Source organism: Pavona decussata, unplaced genomic scaffold (assembly GCF_977016875.1).
Source record: "Pavona decussata unplaced genomic scaffold, jaPavDecu1.1 SCAFFOLD_102, whole genome shotgun sequence".
NCBI lineage: Eukaryota > Metazoa > Cnidaria > Anthozoa > Scleractinia > Agariciidae > Pavona > Pavona decussata.
Genome location: NW_028145517.1, coordinates 8,618,608 through 8,639,602, shown reverse-complemented (window position 1 = coordinate 8,639,602; position 20,995 = coordinate 8,618,608). Strand labels below are relative to the sequence as shown.

The 20,995-nt window shown below is 37.0% G+C and overlaps 1 protein-coding gene and 1 long non-coding RNA gene across 4 annotated transcripts in view; one reads left to right on the top strand and one right to left on the bottom strand.

Moving 5' to 3' along the window:
* The window catches only part of LOC146472113 (uncharacterized), an 80,889-nt gene extending 60,755 nt beyond the window's left edge, over positions 1-20,134 (top strand). The window contains exons 1-4 of one of the 3 annotated variants that reach the window (XR_014866778.1): positions 9,588-9,893; positions 10,497-10,686; positions 12,730-12,871; positions 15,090-20,134. This is a non-coding gene — a long non-coding RNA (uncharacterized LOC146472113). Of the gene's footprint in view, positions 1-9,587; positions 10,687-12,729; positions 12,872-15,089 lie in introns of those variants that run through there. The other 2 variants (XR_014866777.1, XR_014866776.1) reach the window with 2 other exon arrangements.
* On the bottom strand, positions 1,250-7,034 carry LOC146472114 (uncharacterized). The gene is made up of 5 exons (XM_085120707.1): positions 6,889-7,034; positions 4,614-4,773; positions 3,176-3,327; positions 2,461-2,841; positions 1,250-2,214 (listed from the first exon to the last, which is right to left on the bottom strand). The coding sequence occupies exons 1-5, from the start codon at positions 7,022-7,024 to the stop codon at positions 1,925-1,927; spliced, it is 1,119 nt and encodes a 372-aa protein (XP_084976833.1). The 5' UTR covers positions 7,025-7,034; the 3' UTR covers positions 1,250-1,924.
* Positions 20,135-20,995: the final 861 nt, after the last annotated feature.

The window sequence follows — 20,995 nt, the reverse complement described above, 5'->3', positions numbered from 1 at the left end:
CCGAGTTTAATTTCTAGTCAATGAAGATTCTTCAATAAGATTTTTGTGCTTTAGTTTTGATTTAGACTTTCCTTACCATAAGCTTAAAATTAGCTTTCAAAAACCTCGGTTTATTTGATTGGGGATTAGCGTCAATGGTGATTTAATGATAGATGTATTTTTTTCAGTGACACAGGCGTACTCAGTGAAAAAGAAAATCTGAGTTTTCCCAACAGAAGTCGAACCTAAGACCTTTCGATGACTAGTTCGGATGACAACCACTGAGCTACAGGAGACTCGTGGGACATACTACTAGGATTTGAATGTCGATGTGCGGTTAGCCCCGATTTTCTTTTTGGATGTCAATAGCCCCTGCTGAGATCTACTTTTCCCCCATAGTCATAAACTGCACAAAAACACCTTTGAATTAGTAAGCACCAGTAGTAATATAGGGACCAGTAAACCCGGAAAAATGCTGAGGAAATGCTGAGGCAAGGCTGAGGGAAAGCTGAGGCATCTCATTACAGTGCTGAGGCATCTCATTACAGTGCTGAGGCATCTCATTACAATACTGAGGCATCTCATTACATTGCTCAGGCATCGCATTACTGTCCGTTAGATGACATCATTATTTATTCTTACTACCAGGATTGGTTGTCTCTAAAAACAAATGCGTTCATTGGTTGCCTCTTTTTAAGGAGGCACTCTGATTGGTTATGTCGATGTCGATTGTTATGAAGGAACAAAACCGAACACATCAGCCATGGCGTCACTCCACCATTGGAATTTTAAGTGAAAAATAATTGCACTTTTATTTTAGTAGCGTATTCCAAGGTAAGAATTTTTATCGTTTACTAAGATGGACTTTTTATAAGCTTTACGTTCCTGCCAATCGGTTGAAGACTGGGAAACTTTAACTGGTTCTAATCTAATCCCGCACGAATTTCTACAAGAAGCACTGTAATGAGATGCCTCAGCATTGTAATGAGATGCCTCAGCACTGTAATGAGATGCCTCAGCACTATAATGAGATGCCTCAGCATTGTAATGAGATGCCTCAGCACTGTAATGAGATGCCTCAGCACTATAATGAGATGCCTCAGCTTTCCCTCAGCCTTGCCTCAGCATTTCCTCAGCATTTTTCCGGGTTTACTGGTCCCTATATTTCTACTAGCACCGTCCTTAAGAACTTGAAATCAGAGCCTTTCGGACCATTCCTAGATGCGCAGAACGTATGCGCGGTCAGCAAAAGGATGCACCTTCCCCGATTAAAGCTAATCCACGATTAAAAGTTAACCGAGGTTTTCATCTCGCTCATTTAAGGTGGTTTTTGAAAGCTAATTTTAAGCTCATGCTAAAGACAAGTCTAAGTCAAAACTGAGGGACAAAATTCTTTGGCAGAACCTTTAATGATTAGTCATTAAACTAGAAACAAAGTTCACTTTAATCCAGGATTAGTTCAATCGAGCTTTGAACAACTAGGCCCTGTACTTTAAATTGAAAATACCTAAATTTATTTTCAACGGTGACCTTGAAGGGTAGGAATAAAGAGGTTACTTGAGCCATTTTCATTTCTACGTTTACAGGTATCATGGACAAGTGCTTTGTGTTCGCTTTTGGCAGTCACGTCATCCAGTGTGAGACGATCGCCAACAAGATCGGTGAGGTTTTACTTAGCTATTTCAAATCAGAATATTTCAGACTTCAGCTATTGCTGGCTGGTTGACCATTGAATGCATTGATTCTGTCATCTTATAACGCAACAAGTTTATCTGTAAAGTTAATTTTGTTGCTGACAACAGGATCATAAGAAAAATCAACTACTAATGCAATTACATAATTTTCTGCCCATAATCTTGTCAATAGATTAGAAACTCTTCTCTTTGTAAACTCATACCACTAATTGAAAAGAATGTCGTAAAACTTAATTATTTTACAGAATTTTTTAAGCCAGACTGTGAGTATATAATCTTTCATAATATTTGTAGCCATCTCGTCTGTGAAAATGTGCATCATTCTTCGTCTCGTCCTTCAGCTCGCAGATCATCCCTAAGTTCGGAAATTCTCGGCTGGCTGTCGGCTTGTACTCGTAATTAATCGATAAACAATTCAGGTACAGCAAGCATTCACGTGCACACGCTATTACGTCATCAACAAGCAGTCTTGTGATCACGTGACCTGTTATGGAGGCGTCTGTAGCAAGTTGTATGAGAGTTCCAGCCACTGGTTTTATTTCTGAAAAGGAAGAAATTATATTTGTTCAAAACGAATTTTTGTGAAGTCTATTTGGAAAAAATAAGAGTTAGTGTTTTACCAGTTATATAGCTTTCCCCGTCGAGCTACATTGAGTCATGATACGAGTTTCCCGATCGAGCCTCATTCAGTTAAAAGTATCTGTAAAACTAATCTTATACACTAACAAAAGAGTTTCCTAAGAAATTTATTTGCCTTACCATAAGACAAATTACTTGAAAACAGTACCTCTCGGTGCGATGCACAGGTCATCACAGTTGCTATGGTTACACAGCTGTATCGTCCACTTATCGTTTTCTCTAATAGCACAGGTATGCGTGTCGATACTGGGTACGGGTCTTAAGGCAAAACTACCAGGTAGAGTCGAATAGGAGCTTGCGTTTTTATGACCAATGACTAGACACTGAGATGAGTTGGTTTCCAAGTTCAGCCGCGTCATGAAGAGGAACTGCTCGACCAAACGAACACTGCGTTTATTTACCGCACGCATCACTTCTCCTCCATTTTCTCTGCAGTAGTCATTCATCTCATTCTTTGTCAAGCTGTCGTTTGTAATCACGCGAAAACAAAAATCGCTCTGAGCTTTCCATGTTTTCTTACAACCGGGAACTATAAATGAAAAAATATCCATTATCCATTATCCATTATCCGTGTTTTTCTCTTATACGTTACCATGTTTTCTGTATACGATAGGTGAAATATCACTGACATCTTTAGCAACAAAGTGATTTGAAATCCACCTAGGTCGAAGAGGTTTTTCTATATTTCATCACTTGAGTGATCCGTGAGGAGTCCTTTTTACTATTTTTTTTTGCACATGCGCAGCCATGCAATGTGCCACATTCCTGACACGTATGACGTCATAACAACGGATTTTACGAGATGTTCTCTCCTGAAGATTAAGAAGATCTGGGTACGAGTTCGAGATTAATAGAAGACTTACCATTGTTCCCATAGTCGTAAAATTTATACACAAAGTAACTGGATCTTTGACCCACTCCTCTGACACAGCTATCGGAGGATCCGTCACGACTGTATGTTTGACCAGCCATCTTCCCTGACCAGCACTCGCCATAATATTTTAATCCAAAGTAGCTGATTTTAAGAGAAAAATAAAACATTTTATCCTCACAGAGTTATCTTTACCGAATATTATTTTTTTTATTATTTTAGTTGTTAAATCAACTATTTTCCTTAAAAACATAGGGATAGTGATCCTCCAATACTGTTTGAATGTCTTTGAAATCTAGTTCATGATCCGACTGATTTTTGCGAGCGCCAAAGGCGCGAGCCTCATTCAGGCCGACTGCCTGAATGCTTCTCATGAAAGGTTTTACGAAAATGGAGTTTAACAGTGCCTTTTGGCGGCCTTTGACCCTAAATGTTTAGTATTTACAACTCGTATCTTAATTTTAAAACGTTACAAAAACTTGGAGAATTTGGCATTCTCAATAAAGATTAGTATCATTCATTCATTCATTGACAATACCCAGCAGTTTTAGCCGTCAAAATAGCTGTTTCATGAGAGAATGTCATATTCGGCTGGGTTAATTCAATTTACCCGACTCTAAGATGAATCGCCTATTGTTATGAATGGACTCACCCCGGAAAACTTCGTGTCGCACAATGTTTCGTGTCCCAGCTTTGAGGCACAGTTAATTATTGCATCTTATTATTTTTGCATACACCCGTTAAAACTAGTTAACCAAACCAAGTAATTAAGCAGTAGAAACAGAGGAAAAATGGAACTCTTACAAATTTTTACAGTCATTTACAAAGAAACAGGTCAAAGCGAAGTTGTCTTTTGTGTACACTCTTTTTTATAATATAAGAACGTCTAATTTTGCGGTCGAGGGTGAAGCGAAACTGCATGTTCTAATTCAGTTTTCGTGTTTTAACCAGGAAACCATTATGGGCTGTATGACATCAAATTCGTACCTGGCTAGCCTAGATTTAAAGTGCAGAACTGAATAAAAACGCTTTATCTCAGCTTGGCCACGTTCTTAGCGACAATTTCAGTCTGAACGTTCTTTTAAATATATTATACATAAAAAAGAGTGTTCCGAAGTATGGAATATGAGCCCTGCCCCCTTCCCGTAAAAAAAAAAAACTATAAGCCCCACCCCCTGCCCTGAAAAAAATTCCCAATATAACCCCTCCCCCTCCAAAAACAATATACACAAAATGTATGCATTCCAAATCTCAGACGATATAAAAATCCTTCCAATAATAGATTATAGAGTAGTAAGATAATGCTAGTATCTACGAATACAAAGTGTATAAGAGTAAAGTAAAACAATGAACTAAAACAAAAAGATATATAAAAACTATTAAATATTACTGATAGAGTAACTATGTAATATTACAGTTAAACCATATACCTGAGGCTTTTGTCACGTGCCAAGCCGGCACACCGTTCAATCACAGCAGCTATGTTATTCCAGTTCATCTCTGGACGGAAATCCTTGAGAAGCAGTGGCATGGGGCGAGGTGAAGTACCGCTATCTAAGAAGCATCCTACGGGCTCATAAATTGGAGTTCCTGAGGAATCCGGTAAAAGAGCATTTTATTCAGGTTGCGTTACATTCTAGTATACCAGGTACAAACCTGGCATAGGTCCGGATCATTATACACCACTTAACCATTATCTGGATCGCACGCGCATAGATTGTCCTGGAAACACTTGGATCCATATCAAACCTTGTACGGTCACACCATTCATTTACACTAAAAATCCATCTAGTTCCAGGGCCGTAGCTAGCATGAGGCAAGACGAGGCAGTTGCCTCGTCTTGATTTTGGCCTTTCCTTTGTTTTTGGCAAAAAAACGTTTAATTGAGAAAATAATCCCTAGAAAAAATTGGATTGGTTAAGATAAAACCAGCTAATATAAGGTGGATAAATTGAGAGGAAAAGCATTTTAATGAGGTTAACTCGTTTCATGTGAACTGTGAGTAGCGGTTTTTCAAATGATTTAAGGCATTAAGGAGACGCATCGTGACATAACCGTGACAGGCCATGTGACATCAAACGGTCACCATTATTCCCGTGTCTTATCTGCGATGGCTGAGGGCCGGTGTGGGAGCTTTCTTTACTTATATAACTGTTGTAAAAGAACAAAAGGTCGTTTGCAGTACTGGCAATCGATTAATGTATTGCAAACACTATAACATTAAACGTTTCAGCGAAAAGAAAATGTAAAGGAATAGATTTTAAAAGATTTGTGGATCAAGCCTTTCTCGCTTGTAATGGCTCTTAAAAGAGCCCTTTGCATTTGATTGGCGTAAGAGAGGCATTTCAAAACTTTTGACGGAGCTAGCACAGTTTTGCCTCTAAAACATCCATACTGTCTACCATTGAGGTGATGTTGTCTCTCAGACCAAAATAGGTTTCTACTATCCGTCGTAAATAATCTTCTCCCAGTGCAGCCGCGGTTATCGCAGAGGTGTTTTTCAAGACATGCAGCAATGCCTTTCGATGTTCTTCAAAGGTTTCTAGGAAATTTAGGCGATCGTCACGGATACGGTTTATCTCTTCCACAACTTCCATCTAGTTGGTACAGTGAAATTTTAAAGCGGGAAGCAAGTCAAGATTTCCCATACGGGTATTAAAATGCAGATTAAAATGTAGATGGTCATTAACTTGGCACCAGTATCGCTAAGCAATAGAAAAGTGAACTTCTACACTTGCCCAAAATTGACTTTTCTGAAGAAAAATGCCACAGAAAATGCTTACAAGAGCATTTCTGAGCCTCTAGATTTCAAAATTTTCTGGGGGGCATGCCCCCACACCCCGCAAGGGGCTCGCGCCTTCGGCGCTGGAAACTTGCCTCGTCTTGTTCTGGAGTCTGGCTACGGCCCTGAGTTCATGTCACACTGTAACGGTGCGGTGTAGGGACTGATACAGATCCAAACCTGCTACTAGCAAAACCGTTTTGTACCTGACTCTGAAGCAAGTAAAAAAAGGTGCAAAACTTGCGCATGGATTTGCGGCCTGAAAAGCAAGAATGATAAGCAAAAGAACGCCTGTCCACAGAAATTTTGTGTGCGTCATCCGGTTAGTTAAAGCACAGCTAGCTCTTCAAAATAAGCTAATCAGCTTTATTTCTAACCATGCTAACCCTACTTCAATGACTGATTTTATTGCATCCGTCTTAAGCGACCAATAAAAATAAGGTAAACATTCAGCAATGGAGATTTTGGCTTTATTACATTAGTTTTTAATCAGTCAATTCTTATTTGATGTATCAGGCCCAGTTCAGTGTAAATCGTTTCTTTTCGTTTCGTTTGGCGCAAATGACACTCTCTTTTACACTCCTTAGCATTTTTCCTTATTAGTTAAGCAAGCGCTTAGCAAAGAGCTCCTAAGAAGAAGACTTTGCACCATTTTAAGCGTATCAGACTTTAATTGCGGCCATTTTATTATCCTTCGTCTTAAACGAAACCACAGGTGGATATTAGTGTGAAATATTATACCATTGATTTTAAGGACGTACTCGAAGTTTTGATTAATAAAAGCATTGTATCTTTGCCGAGGAACGATAAATGCAATGCAAAAAAAGAAATAGAACGGTTTAAAATGAACTACATCACCATATATACATATATTTTTAACTACGTCACCATATTAGAGCTTACTGAAAAAGCTTACGACTTACCGAGTGACAAAGAAAACGCTTCACAAAGAAGTAGAATCCTTGCCAATAGAGTAAACATTTTAAAGATGTTTGATCCCATATTCGGCTTCAGATTTATGTTTGAAACTGTTTGAGAAGAAACGCGCCCGTCGACCATGAATCGAAGCTGTTTTTTCAAACCGAATTTTCATATAAAGCTGTTTGTTTCTTTGAGTGTCAGATGTTAAGCTTCTGTCAATTAATAACAATAAAAATCGTACATTCATCGGAAGTAGTGGCTAGCCTCTGGCTTAATCCTTTCGGTACAAAACTCTCTTAATCAGTATAGCGAGATATTGTTTTTGCATAAACCAAACATTTGACCATTATCAGAATAACACTAAAATTCACCACATTCTCATTGCAGTCTTTAAAACAGCGATGGCGAACTCAGATTTCGCAGTAGCACAATGTGTTAGCTTATATTTTGCGGTAAATTTGATTTTTATCTTTGCTGTCAGCTGCTCTTGACAGTTTGTTTCCTGGCTGTTTGTTTTTATCTTCCTCTGTCACCCTATCCGGTAAAGTGTTAGTTCCGTTGCGGTTTGGAACGGATGCGCAAAATTTGACGAGTAATGTGCAACAGCCTTAATTGTAAAATGTCCCATGCCATCCATCATAGTTCTCATTATTTTTAACTGGGGAAAAGAAACTCTACATTAGGAAAGAGAATAACCATAAGCATTAATATTGTTAAAGGAAAACTTTTTTAACACGGGCACTTTGAAATTTACTTCAATGTTATTCCCCCTCGCAAACCAATCATTCTTTGAGGAAGAGTGGTGTTTGGCAACACACAAGAATGATGCTTACATGGGGTTCATAACAGTGGTAGATCCAGACTTCTTCCTTCTAAACACTTGGTGTTTACACCTGGGTAGTTGCTTTGACATGTGCACACAAAAATAATCTCGATGAAAACTTCGAAAAACGAATCCGGAAATGGAACCTGTAGTAAAGGATCTAATCAACAACGAATAACAAACTGTGAAACAAATAATGCAAAAACGAAAAAAAAAAAAAAGAGCGAGGCTGATTTCACGGTCAGGAAAATTTATTTTTCCCTTACTGACAGAGGTCAAACTATCAAACCCCTAGGTATAAATAGGAGAGACGAGACATGAAGATTTTTCCCGTCTTTCATCCTTCAGTGTTATGTTGCTTTCTCAATTTTCTTATTGTAACGTTGTTTGTTTCGCTTTCTACTTTGTAACGTTAGCTATTATTCTCATGTCTCCTGGCAAGTTGCATTTTTCAATTTCAAATTGTGACGTTTCTGTTTTTGTTACTTTAGCCTCTGTTGTTATGGTATTTAATTGCATCCCCATCGTCCTTTGCCTTGACCCTTGCCTTTCGAAAAATTGGAAAAATATTTGACTCCTTGCTTCTTCTTTTTTTTTTTTTTTTTGCATTATTAATATTATAGTCAAAGCTCTTCAAATCAGAACGGGTGATAAAGTGTTGGCAACCTCCTAGTTTTTATTTATTTATTTTTTAAACAAATTGCAAAGCGTTTTTAGAAACTGGACGATCACCCCCGTCACTTTTATATTGGGGTCCCCCCCGCCGGGACGGTTTCATTGAGATGGACGCAGATGAAAATGCAGGTTCCTTTGTTTTCAGTTAATGAATGATGTTAACAATTCAAACAATTCATGAACTGAGCTGAATTGGTGAACTTGTGCTTTGAATTATTCCTACAATTATTAATAATTTGAAAAGCTATAGCAAACACTCGAAAGAGTGTTTCATTCGATTTACGAACACCGCGAAGTTGGTTAAAAAAAAAAAAAACGATTTGCGTGTGACAAACAATTTCTTACCATTCCTTTAAAAAGGAATTTTTTCCTTCCATTTTGCTCCAAGCCCCCGCCAACTCAGACCATGTGTCTCGATTTATCTTTGAGCCTTTTCATCACGGCTCTTTTCTGTACTCTAGTCTATACTCTAGTATATCGACATCAAGTTCATGTTATTAGTCATACCGGAAGTTATCTAAAAATTAATCTATGTGTGATGACCTGAACAATCCCGTGAAATGGACCACGAACAGACTAGGTCCATATCAAAAACTGACATTAAAAGAGACTTATACGTATTCTTCAAAAATGATTCAAAAGAGCCCAGGGAGGTAAAACTACTGGGAAAAGCTATATTGCATATGGTGTTCCACAGTTTAACAATGGGAACAAAATATGAAGCTTGAAAAGTACGGGTCTTACAGGCCGGAACGGTTAGAAAACAGCCAGCAGACTGGCCGCGGCACGTGCTTGGATGATTGTTGACAAGATCTTCTCAAACTCATTAATAATTCATCAAGAGAAAACAAAGAAAATCACTACCGTGACAGTGGTTTGGATATGTGATCCTAATTACCATAAAATTTTGCCAACTTTAGCCTTGAATTTCTCCAAGAATTATTGATCATTTGAGAAGCCATATCAAACACTCGAAAGTGTGTTTCATCATATATCCAAACACCTGGAAGTCGTTTAAAAAAACTCGGCTGCGCCTCGTTTCTTCAACCTACTTCTCAGTGTTTGGATATCTGATGAAACACTCTTCCTCGTGTTTGATATATTACAACATACGGTGGGGCAAAAATGGTGGTATATAAAGGGATAACGTTCTGGACCTCGGGGCGGGGCCTTTGCCAAGTACGAAAACCGGACAACAAACCGGGAGGCTTGGGCCGAGGCTTGGTAACCACCAGCTGTCATGCGCGGGAAGACCGCGGGAAACCCAAAATGGTGATCATACTATAACAACGTGGAACGCAATTGAGACATTTTTAATACGTTCTCTTTGTGTAAAACATAATTCCGCATAGAAAGAGTCAGAGGAAGAGGATTCTGAGGGCATTATACTGAATTAGCTATCCCAAACCGAATGAGTTTGAAAGGGACACCTGGAATTTCAAATGGTTATTCGACTGAGAATCGCTCGTTCCTTTCTTGGAGTGTTCTTTCACCGGGGGAGTTAAGCAGGTTCGTTCATTTATTGGTTTCTGGTCTTACCTTCATTTCAAGGAACGTTAAATTTGGAAACTGGTCATTACAAGTTTGTTTTTTATTTTTATTTATCTATTTATTTACAAATTTATGGCATACAAAAACAGAAGCCAAGGGATGAAATGCAAGAGTCTAAGACCCCATATTAAAGCAGATCACCAGATCATCTTGTTCGAAGAGGACCCACCTTGTCTGGGGTAGGGGGTTATCGAAGACACCACCTTTGTCATGAACATTACCGACAAAATTTTATTGGCTTTAAAATTTGAGTTTACACAAAAATATTCAGCTAGCTAGAGTCAAAATTGCTTGATAAACAAGAAAAGTGAGATTTGAATCTCATTGTCATTTTTTACTGTTGGATAGAGGGTAGCTATGTAGTAAAGATGCCATCTTTTGAGGTTGAGGAAGGAGGATGCAGGCAGAGACTGCCATCTATTTCGAGATTTGGTGGGCCCTGTTTGAGTATAGTATAGTTTTGACCAGTTCCCTTAGGCCTAATTAAGTCTCATGTAAGCTTAAGTCTTATTTCTCAGTATTACGACAGTGATAGTTCTTTTCGTTGATTTACATCCTAAGGTGCATTCTGTGTACAACCCACGCCAAAGATGCGCCAAGAGTTTCGAAGTTCCATGTCAAGCGACCGCCAATTAACGCCTAAGCCAGGAAAATGTAATGCTGACCACCTGTAGACTCCAATTCCTATACCGGGAGAGAAATCCTGGACATTTTTGGATAAGAACAGTTCATTTGAGTGGAGGAAGGCTAGGTAATTTCATTATTTGGCACCTGATTAGCCAACTGATTAGCTCAATTGGTTGGGTACCAGACTTTGGAGCCATATGCCTGAATTCCATTCCCAGCCTAGACCAACACTCAGGGTCTTACAATAACTGTTCAAGGAGAAAGTGCTGCCTTTGCTCTGATGTAGACGCAGATGATTTGACTTTGTAGTCGTCTCAGACAAGGACATAAAACCATAGGTCCATTCCACATCACTTTCACTGATCACTCTTGTGGGAGGTAAAAGAACCATTGGGATCTTAACAAATCTCTGGCATTGACCACCCCTGGTGTCTATCTCAAGTTCATTCATTCGCTTAATCCTGTTTCACGATCATAAAAATGGGTTGGAACTAACTAAAGACTGATAGCAGCTGCCATATGCACCTACATAAGCTGACATCCAGTTCTCTTTTGATTTTCCCGATTAAAATAAAGTAAAACGGACACATCTGTTGCCTATTCATCCGTCATCATCATCATCATCATCAATACCTTGTTGACCCTACGGTGCCTCCTTTTGCTACTGTGGATACTGTATGTTCTGGGTATCTCGGGATGGTCCAAGAAACTTGGCTTTCTTAAGGATGGTGCCTACTAATGTAACAATATTTTGCATGGATTAATATATACATATATATACATATCTCTTAGCAAGGGTTGTTGGAGTCCAAAACTTAGTAGTAACCTTGCATGCTTCAGGGATAATTAAGTTTCAATTTGGAAAAGAATACCATACATTGTTTCCTATCTTACACTGTAAAGCCGTTTGGAATAATAATAATAAGTTCAGTTTAGTTTAATTTATTGATTGCCTCACACCCAAATACAACATTAAAAATTAAACATTAACGAGGCAAGGTATCCCAAGGAAGCCAATAAGGCTTCTAATTGACTACCTTGGATAATTTTAAGGTTAAAAAATAATTTAATAAGTCTGTCATTGGCAGGACTATCCATCTTAATATATAAATATTTCTAATATACGAAAATAATTATTAGATTAGATTTAAAAAGTGAAAAGGAAAACAAAAGGAAAGGAAAAAAGAAGAAAAATTGAAAAAAACATCCTCAAGTACACTTAAAGAAGTAACGTGTTTAGAACTATATTAAGAGGGAGAATTTAAGTTTAGAAGTGAACATCTTGAACTTCAGGTTTAAGAGAATTATATAATTTAGGTCCTTGAAAACGGAGTGAAAACTTCCTTACGTTTGTTCTACAGTAAGGCAGATGGAAGGAATTCTTATTTCTAGTGTTATGTCAGTGTACATCAGTGTGAAGTAAAAACATTTCATCGAAACTATGAGGAAGAAGACCGCTTTTGTAAAGATACATATTTGGCCTATTTGGAGTTTGATTATGTTGTCAAATTTTAGAATTTTTAAGTTCTTAAAAATAGGATTTGGTATTTATTTATTGTTGCTTAGTTATCTCTGAAAATGCATGGTTTACCCCCTCCCCCAATTTCTTTATGGATTTCATTAGTCCTTTCTAAGATCTGCTTTCCAGCAAAACCATCAAGTGCACAAAAATACCACTGTATTAGGAGGTACTGTCCTTAAAGAAAAGACTTTTAAGCCATTCCCTATTGACCCCCCACTTATTGTACATACTGTCTTCAAGCTTAATGGAAAAGCTGGTTTTGCAAGGAAAGAGGCTGGTCATAGACTACAGAAAATCTCTCCTGCCTGTTATCTTTTATATTCACTTGCAAACTGAGAAACCAGTCATCTTTACTGTTAATCTTTTAAGCCCAAGTACTGACCAACATCTAATTTCTTCTTACAATGTCACTACTTGATTAAACATTTAAGTCAGGAGATCAATAAAGGAAATAATCACCAAAGATGAAATGCCTTGATTTTAGACAAATCTCCCAACTAGTAGCATAAGAAATATATGGAGGACAGTGAAGAGAATAATTATACATGTTGATACTGGAGCTTAAAGGGTTAAAAGTAATTGCCAGCCTAACTGGCCAACTGCCAGCTCCTAATGACAGCTCTGACTGAGTAAAATTTTCTGCAGGCTCAGCGATTGCTCCATCATTTTTGTCTCAACTGGATTGTGACAGTTGTCAGGCATCAATCTGAGGAGATGACTGGTGGAGAAGAGAAGACAAGATACAGACTGCTGGAAATCAGTGATCCTTCAACACTGCTAATAAGAGGTGAGTTCATTACAAGCCTAATACAGGTTCCTGGCGAGGACAGGTTGTATGAAAATGATTACACCTGGCTGCTTTGAGAAGATTTATCATAAATTGCTCTGGTTTATAAGAGTTGAGGCGTTCAGTTGAAATATTTTTGCCCACTTGAAATGTGAAAATTAATATTACTTCCAGCTCCTGCTTTGATAGCTTAACTTGCCTAATGACACTCCTGTGCTAAGTTTACTACTTTTTTCTCGCATTAAAGTTTGTCACAGGTGTCACACCATTTCAAAGTAGTTTTCCTCATAGTACAGACTTTGAAACGTTCACCATATGCCAACTTATTTAAAGTTCACATGCCAGTCACAAGCTTGAGGTTTTATATGCTTGGATGAGTGCCAAAATCAATCAATGAGGAATTATTCAAATATTTATTGATGCAAGAGGTAAAACCAGAGCTTTGATGGTGTTTCAGTGTAAACATGTATTGAACAGACTGGGCTTATTTTTGTCTTCTCTTATGAGGAGGGGAATCTGCCCCACTCCATAACTTTGTTAATTTGCAACTTTTGACGCTATGACAAGAAGGCTTGGAGGATAGATAGTACTTAATCCCAAGATTTCCTTTGAGGTCTGCAACATGAAGTGATAGCGTCAAATGACATGGTATCATGCATGTCATGATTATAAAAATAAAAAATGTCATCATAAAAACTGCCTGTCAAAAATGGTTGCCATGGTAACATCAAAGCCATTGAACACTAACCGACCACATCAAACTTTTGCCAAATAAATTTCTGAAAAAATTGTGATGAAGTTTCATAGCTTTTGCGCAAATGTTAAAAAAGTTATTCAGGTTCAAAGTCGCGGTGGACAAAATCAGCATGCACACTTGCGTTATTTCCTTACATTTTTAGTATAGGTTATCACATGATTTTGTGTGCAATTTGGAAATTATAAATAAAAACAAAATTACAGGCTGGTGCAATTTGTAGTCTTTACATTAGTGCTTATTTATTCAAAATTGCACGAGAAAAATTGTGATTACTTTAATACACGTGAAAAAATTGACGGCAGAGAATCACAAGTAAAATTTTGACAGCATGTGCTTTTAATGTAAAGTTCATTCCCATGATTGGCAGAAACAGATTACCACATTTGTCAAATTCAAACTTTTCCAAGACCAAAACATTCAAAATTAGTCAAAAGACATTTAACTGTGAACTTGGAAATGTGTGAGGGTTGATTTTAAACAATAATTGATGCTGCCATCGATGAGCTGGCTGTTGTCTGTGGTATAAAGCACACATTCATTGTTAACGAAGCGAGTGGAGCCAGAGCTGTGATGTTGGAAACTGCTATTCACTTCTTTTGACACGGGTTTTCATAATTTCGCTTGGATATTGCAAGAAAGATCCGTCGTTACTCTTCCTCGTCGACTTCATTGTAGTCGTCAAGGGAATGTACGCTTCTGTGACTTTGACAATATCTGAGTATTCAATGTTTGCATTCTTCAGCTTGCTGACTGTTATCTTCTCACTTCTTTCTAAGCTAGTATACTGGCGAAGTGCAGCCATCATCACATTTCTGGCTCGTTTTCCTCGATTCTGTTGACGATATTTTTCTCTTCACAACACGTTTTCCATACATTCAGCCAGAAAGAGGTACTCTTATCTGTTTTCGAGTTTTTGGGCTAATTTCCTAGCCCAGCCCCAGGCCATTTTTCTCCACGCCTTATCTAAACTTTTTCTGCCAATGTGTTGCTGGAGAAACAACTGTAATCTGATTGGTTCTCATTGGTTTCTTTTGTTCTCCAGCCAATTAGGAACCTTTTGTAATTGCACTCATGTTACAAATTTGCACTCATGTTTCATGAAAATTGCGCTCCTTTTTAGCCAATCAGAATTGAGTAATTTTTCACGTATATTATTAATATTGTACATAATAATTATTAATGGACTCAACATGTTACCCTTTAATTGAGCAAGTGCTCCATTGATAGCACCAGGTGGAGACCTTGCGTGATTGTGAAAAGGATGGGATGTGGTAGCAGGGTCGTTTTTCACCAGCTTTGATCATTCATGACTATTTTCACAGGAATCACACTCAAAATCATAAATTTTGCTTTATAAACCAAAGTAACATAGTTTACCAGCCCTTGGTGACTGACAAACACAGATTATATAATAATTATTTTCTAACATCTTGTGCAAATCTCTCTCATATCTATTTTCAGTCATCCATCAAGACAAGGCAACATTGATTTACTGTCACTTTCCACCTCTGCCATGTTGAGCAGAGTTTAAAGGAGGATCAGAAGATCTCTTAGACAGTCAGAATTGGTCCCTGGCATTTGTCAGTCCTTAAGTTCATCTCTTGGATGGAAACACCCTTCCCAGGTAAACAGGCCATTCTAGTTTTAACTCTTTAAGCCCTAACAGTGATGAGCATCAAATTTCTCCCTGAAATGAATGCTTATTCAACCCCTGAGGTCGTGAGAATTAAGGAAATGATCACCTAAGGTGAATTTTTTTGATATTTCAATAACTTCTCCCTAGTACTTTTATAAAAAAACTATTTGATACTACAGGTTAAAGGGTTAAGGGGGTATAATAAAATTAATATATGCCACGGCTACAGTCTTCACAGCCAATAACATTATGGCTTAACTGACAAATGACCAATAACATATTGACTTCATTAACCAATCAGGTTAACAACCAGAGACATTTATACCATTTACTGACATTCCACAATTTACTTGACTCTGAAGATGACTTCTGCTCAGGTTGTCAAAATGTTAGTCAGTGTCAACTCAAACAGTCCTTCTCAGGACTACACTCATGTATAGTTTTGTTGCGTATGAAAATTTTAGACACATTTGTATGGAGACAGGCATAGTTGTGCCTTTCTTCATATAGACATCTGCAAAAATTCCTGACTTCACAGAACTACATCTTTGCTATAAAGACAGACTCTCAAAGTGGTTTGACCTTTTTCTCAATCAGTGATTTTTCATCCCCAGGCCCCCGTTGTTGTTGGATAATTTTCCAGCAGATAAAATGTGTGTAAGATTTTTCCAATAGTTGTATAACTTGTGAATGGAGTAGAAGCATATGTCAAATTTAAGAATGGGATTGTGTGGAAACCTTGCCAAAAGCATTGGTTGGAGTACATTTGCTCCTTGGGATAGCGGCTTATCCCGTGGATAAAATTATCTGCTCTTTGAACAACTGGGGCCTGGGGCCCGTTTCTCAAAAGTCCCAGTAACTTACCAGGCCCAATAAGTATATTTTTATATGTTTTTTTCACGCGCCAATTACACAGTGATTACAGACATGGTACTTGGCCAATGTTTTCATAGAATTATAAGATTTTAAAATTTAGTATTCAAAGCTAGCAAAAAATGACTTCTGTTAAGAAACATTAATCACCAAAGACACTTATCGGGCCCGATAAGTTGCCGGGACTTTCGAGAAACAGGCCCCTGGTCTACATCAAAATTGTAAATTACTGTGTTAGAGTTCTTGCTATGGCATAATGTTGCATTATTATTTTGATCCTGACCTTTTGTCTATAATCTGTCAAGATCAAATTTCAAAGTAACTAATTATGTAGATTTGTTTCAAAGCAGTAAGACCTGTGTAGTCTAGAGTTTCTTTTCAATTAAGGACGGAGCCTCCTTTTCCTACTGCACATACATTCTGCGCATCTCAGGATGGTCTGAGAAACTTGGGTTTCTTAACAGTATTGCCTGCTAAAACAAAGATATTTTTGCGTGGTTTATAACTGTGCGAGAAAAGCAGATCTTGGCAAGGGTTATTGGAATCTGAAAAGAAAATTAGGGCTACCTACGCATTTTTCAGAGATAATTAAGCATCAATTTTGGTAAAAATGTTTTGTATTTTAGCGCTTTTGATTATCGCTTTTGCTTGATTATCTCTAAAAAATGTGTGGTTACCCTCATTTTTTTTCCAATAGCCCTTGCTGAGATCTGCTTTTTCTGCATAGTCATAAACAGCACAAAACTACTTTGATATTAGTAGGCACTGTCCTTAACCAAAGCAAAAATTATGAACTGAGCCTTGTGAAGAATCTTTATGAAAACATATAATCAGTTAGTGAAAATACAAGGACTTCAATGCGCCAGTTATGTATCAAATTGGGCACATGCACAAATGTGTAAGCATGGTCATTAAATTTTTATTTGGAATACATTTATTACAATGTTTACACTGTAGAAAGGAAGAAGAAACAGAAACAAAACACAGTTACAACTGTATGTACAGTAAGTAGTACATGCACAGACAACATTGGTGTAGCCCTTGGCCCAAAAACCCATTTCCCTGATTTCAATTATTTCTTGCTCTTCTCATTGCTCTCCATAATTCCTTATGGTACTAATGGGACTAGTATACTATGGGACAAGTTACTCAGGACCAGCCTGAAAACCACCTGAGGGTGAGGTTGCCTCCTGACTAAAGATATTTGTTATTGTTATTATTATTATTATTATTATTATTATTATTACATGTATTATTATTATTATTATTTTTTTTTTTTTTTTTTTTTTTTTTTTTTTTTATTATTATTATTATTATTATTATTATTATTATTATTATTATTATTATTATTATTATTATTATTATTATAGTGTAGAAAATTTGTTTAATAAACATCATTACATTTCATCTTTGGTGATCATTTGCTTTGTTCTCGTCACTTACATGTTTGATCAGTTAGTGACTTTATAAGGGGAAAATAGATACTCATCACTATCGGGGCCTAAAGGGTTAAATCATCTTTTGCATTCTCTGTCAGATACAAGAATGACAAATGGAAACTGGAAAATGAGAGACCATAATTAGTGAATGAGATTTTGAGAGTAATGACTACAACCAGCAGAAGAAGAGTTAACTTCCATTGCCATTTTAGTCAATTTGAGTTGACAAGTAGGCATAAGCTCTTTATGCACCATGTCTTTCAGTTGAACGGCTTGCTCAAAAACAACTGCTAAGTGGACATGTAACCATGAATGCCAAATTGGGCCAAGTTTGAGCATGTTGCTTTAAAAGCCTTACTATCTGATAAGAAACATGGTTCAATGACAATTTTTTTTATCTCAAGGCTTGAATTTGAGTAACTAGTGTGGGTTTTTTTCTGATCTTAGGTAATTGGATTAGTGGAAGCAAAATTGGAAAGTCATAGCATATAAATAACTTAAAGCCTTGTGATGAAACTGTATTTCTCTTATGAAAATCAGTCATTAAACCAAACTAGAACTTCTTTGGAACAACTTACATTTCATGACCAGATTGCCACTTAGCATAGTTTTTGAGCAGGCCCTACAGTTATTGAAGTCTCTCTGTATAATATTTTTTACCTTGATTGTGCTGATTATAAAGTGAGGAAAGCTAAGGTATAAGTTGACAGTGACTAATCTTGACCACCATGAGGTAGGCTGTTCTCAAAGTTATCGTTCAGAATTGCTGAGTTTTTGCATTCACTGTAACAGCCTTGTGGTTGTATCAATATTTTATTGTGTTACAAAAGGAAAAACAACAACAACTGCTAGTTTGACATGAGTATAGTATTAGGATGAAAATTAGGCCAAAAACTAGAGTTTATAATTAGGATGGAAATTAGGCAAAAAACTTAAATGTATAGTATTAGGATGAAAATTAGCGCTAAAATTAGAGTGTATGCTATTGTAGTGAAAATTAGGCCAAAAATACATAGTGTGTGCTATTAGGATGAAAATTAGCCAAAATCCATAGTCTATAGTGTTAGGATGAAAGTTAAGCCAGGAATCAAAGTGTATAGTATTGGTATGAAATTGGGCCAAAATATATAGCCTATACTATTACGATGAAAATTAGGCCAAAAACCCATAGTTTATAGTATTACAATGAAAATTAGGCCAAAAATCAGAGCATATACTATTAGTGTGAAAATTAGGCGAAAATACATACCGTAGTCTGCAGTATTAGGATGAAAATAGGCCAAAACGTATAGTCTACAGTATTGTGTAGTTCCAGAAAATATCCATACTCCCACCACAGAGGGAATTTCATATAGGACCCCCCCCCCCCCCCCACCCCTTCAGATTTTCCATTTTAACAAGGATGCGGTAACCCCTTACCCCCTGGTAATTCCAAAAAATGTCGACCATACCCCCTGGAAATTATATTCTTCATAGCAAACAACAAACAAGAGGCCGTACTGTATCTATCATCAGGCATGTATTTGAGACGATGTTGTAAACGTTGCATACATGCGTAAGTTAAAAGTTGCGAATTAGCTTAAATACATAACCTTAACTTTATTTTTTGTATACAGAAGCTGGTCTAAAACGTAAAATACAGTATTGCCAGTACTCGATGGGAGGTACTACCGTACTAGTCGCACGCAAATAAACAAAAATTTGAGCGTAATGTTTACAAAATGTGCTGAGAAATTAATTTCGCACACTTGAAATAGACACTATCGCAAGCACATTTAACAACGTATATGTTTGTACAAAATTATGTAATGAAGAAGAGAAAAAGAGAGACAAACGAGTTAATAGCAAGTTTTCTACTCATCTTGCCCAATTCCAGCCTCTAATTATGTAAAGATACTTCACAAAAGCAGTGATTCTCGACGAGTATCCTGCAAAATGGAGTGTTTGAATGAACAAAATAGACCAATAGACACATAGTGCCACGCGGTCTGGCAGATACTAGTGTGTGTTCTTCTTCTAAATTTATTTTTATGCTTCAAATCTTTAAGTTCAATCAAAATTGCTGTGTGCAAAAATCTAAGTTTGAGTTAATGCGAAAAGTTTACATGTAAAAACGCCTACTTAGAAATAAGTTTGAACGTGTGCCAAATGAAACTGCTGTTTTTAACCTTTTCGCAACCGACGGGACGTCATTTTGAAGTTTCCCAGCTTTCAACTTTAGACCGTCCCATGAAAGTTGGTGTGTGGTGCCTACTAACACGTGAAGTGAGTCGATCGATTTCCTACCATCTGGACATGAATTTCGCCTCCAATTCCCCCTTCCCCTCGGAATTTCCTGGGCCTTTGACCCCCACCCCCTGGAATTTCCAATTCCCTCCGTGGTGGGGTATGGATATTTTCTGGAACCACACATTACGATGAAAATTAGGCCAAAATCAATAGTCTATAGTATTAGGATGACAATTAGGCCAAAACTCAGAGTGTATATTATTACGATGACAATTAGACTAAAAACCATAGTCTATAGTATCTGGATGAAAATTAGGCCAAAAAGCAGAGTGTATATTAATACGATGACAATTAGACTAAAAACCATAGTCTATAGTATCTGGATGAAAATTAGGCCAAAAAGCAGAGTGTATATTAATACGATGACAATTAGACTAAAAACCATAGTCTATAGTATCTGGATGAAAATTAGGCCAAAAAGCAGAGTGTATATTAATACGATGACAATTAGACTAAAAACCATAGTCTATAGTATCTGGATGAAAATTAGGCCAAAAAGCAGAGTGTATATTAATACGATGACAATTAGACTAAAAACCATAGTCTAGTATCTGGATGAAAATTAGGCCAAAAAGCAGAGTATATAGTATATGGATGAAAGTTAGGCAAAAAACCAAAGTGTATGGTAGGTATAGTATTACGATGAAAATTAGTCCAGAAACGATAGCCTATAGGATTAGGATGCAAGTAAAGCCAAAATCCATAGTGTATAGTATTAGGATGAAAGTTAAGGCAAAAACAAGATGGCTTCCCGTTTCGCCACGGTCACGAAAAAGGAATTTATTTAGATAAATGAGGCAGCTGTTACAAAAAATACAAAAATGGCAACAAAGTTTAGTTTGACGGCATTTACAAATGGTAAGTTTTTTAGTCTTTACAACCTCATATTCCAGAATAAAAAGTAGCGATATTAAAACATGACGTTTTAGCGACAACATGTCACCATTATCAAATGTAAATTATAATAAGATCGGTAACGTTATATAAAGAAAGGAAGGTGTGAAATTACATTAGAACAAAACGAAATGGAGTAAAACAAAAGAATGTGCAAAATTAAATGAACAGTTTTGCTGGTATGGAGTCTTTTTGAGTGTTAAGAGTCGGTCTCTTTTTCCTTATTAGAAGCAGCT

Excerpts from the sequence above, each read along its gene's own strand:
- LOC146472114 (XM_085120707.1), bottom strand. The coding sequence starts at position 7,024 with ATGGTCGACGGGCGCGTTTCTTCTCAAACAGTTTCAAACATAAATCTG. Across the intron at positions 4,774-6,888 it reads AGCGTTTTCTTTGTCACTCG|GAACTCCAATTTATGAGCCC; the intron begins GTAAGTCGTAAG and ends CGGATTCCTCAG. Across the intron at positions 3,328-4,613 it reads GCACGTGACAAAAGCCTCAG|CTACTTTGGATTAAAATATT; the intron begins GTATATGGTTTA and ends TCTTAAAATCAG.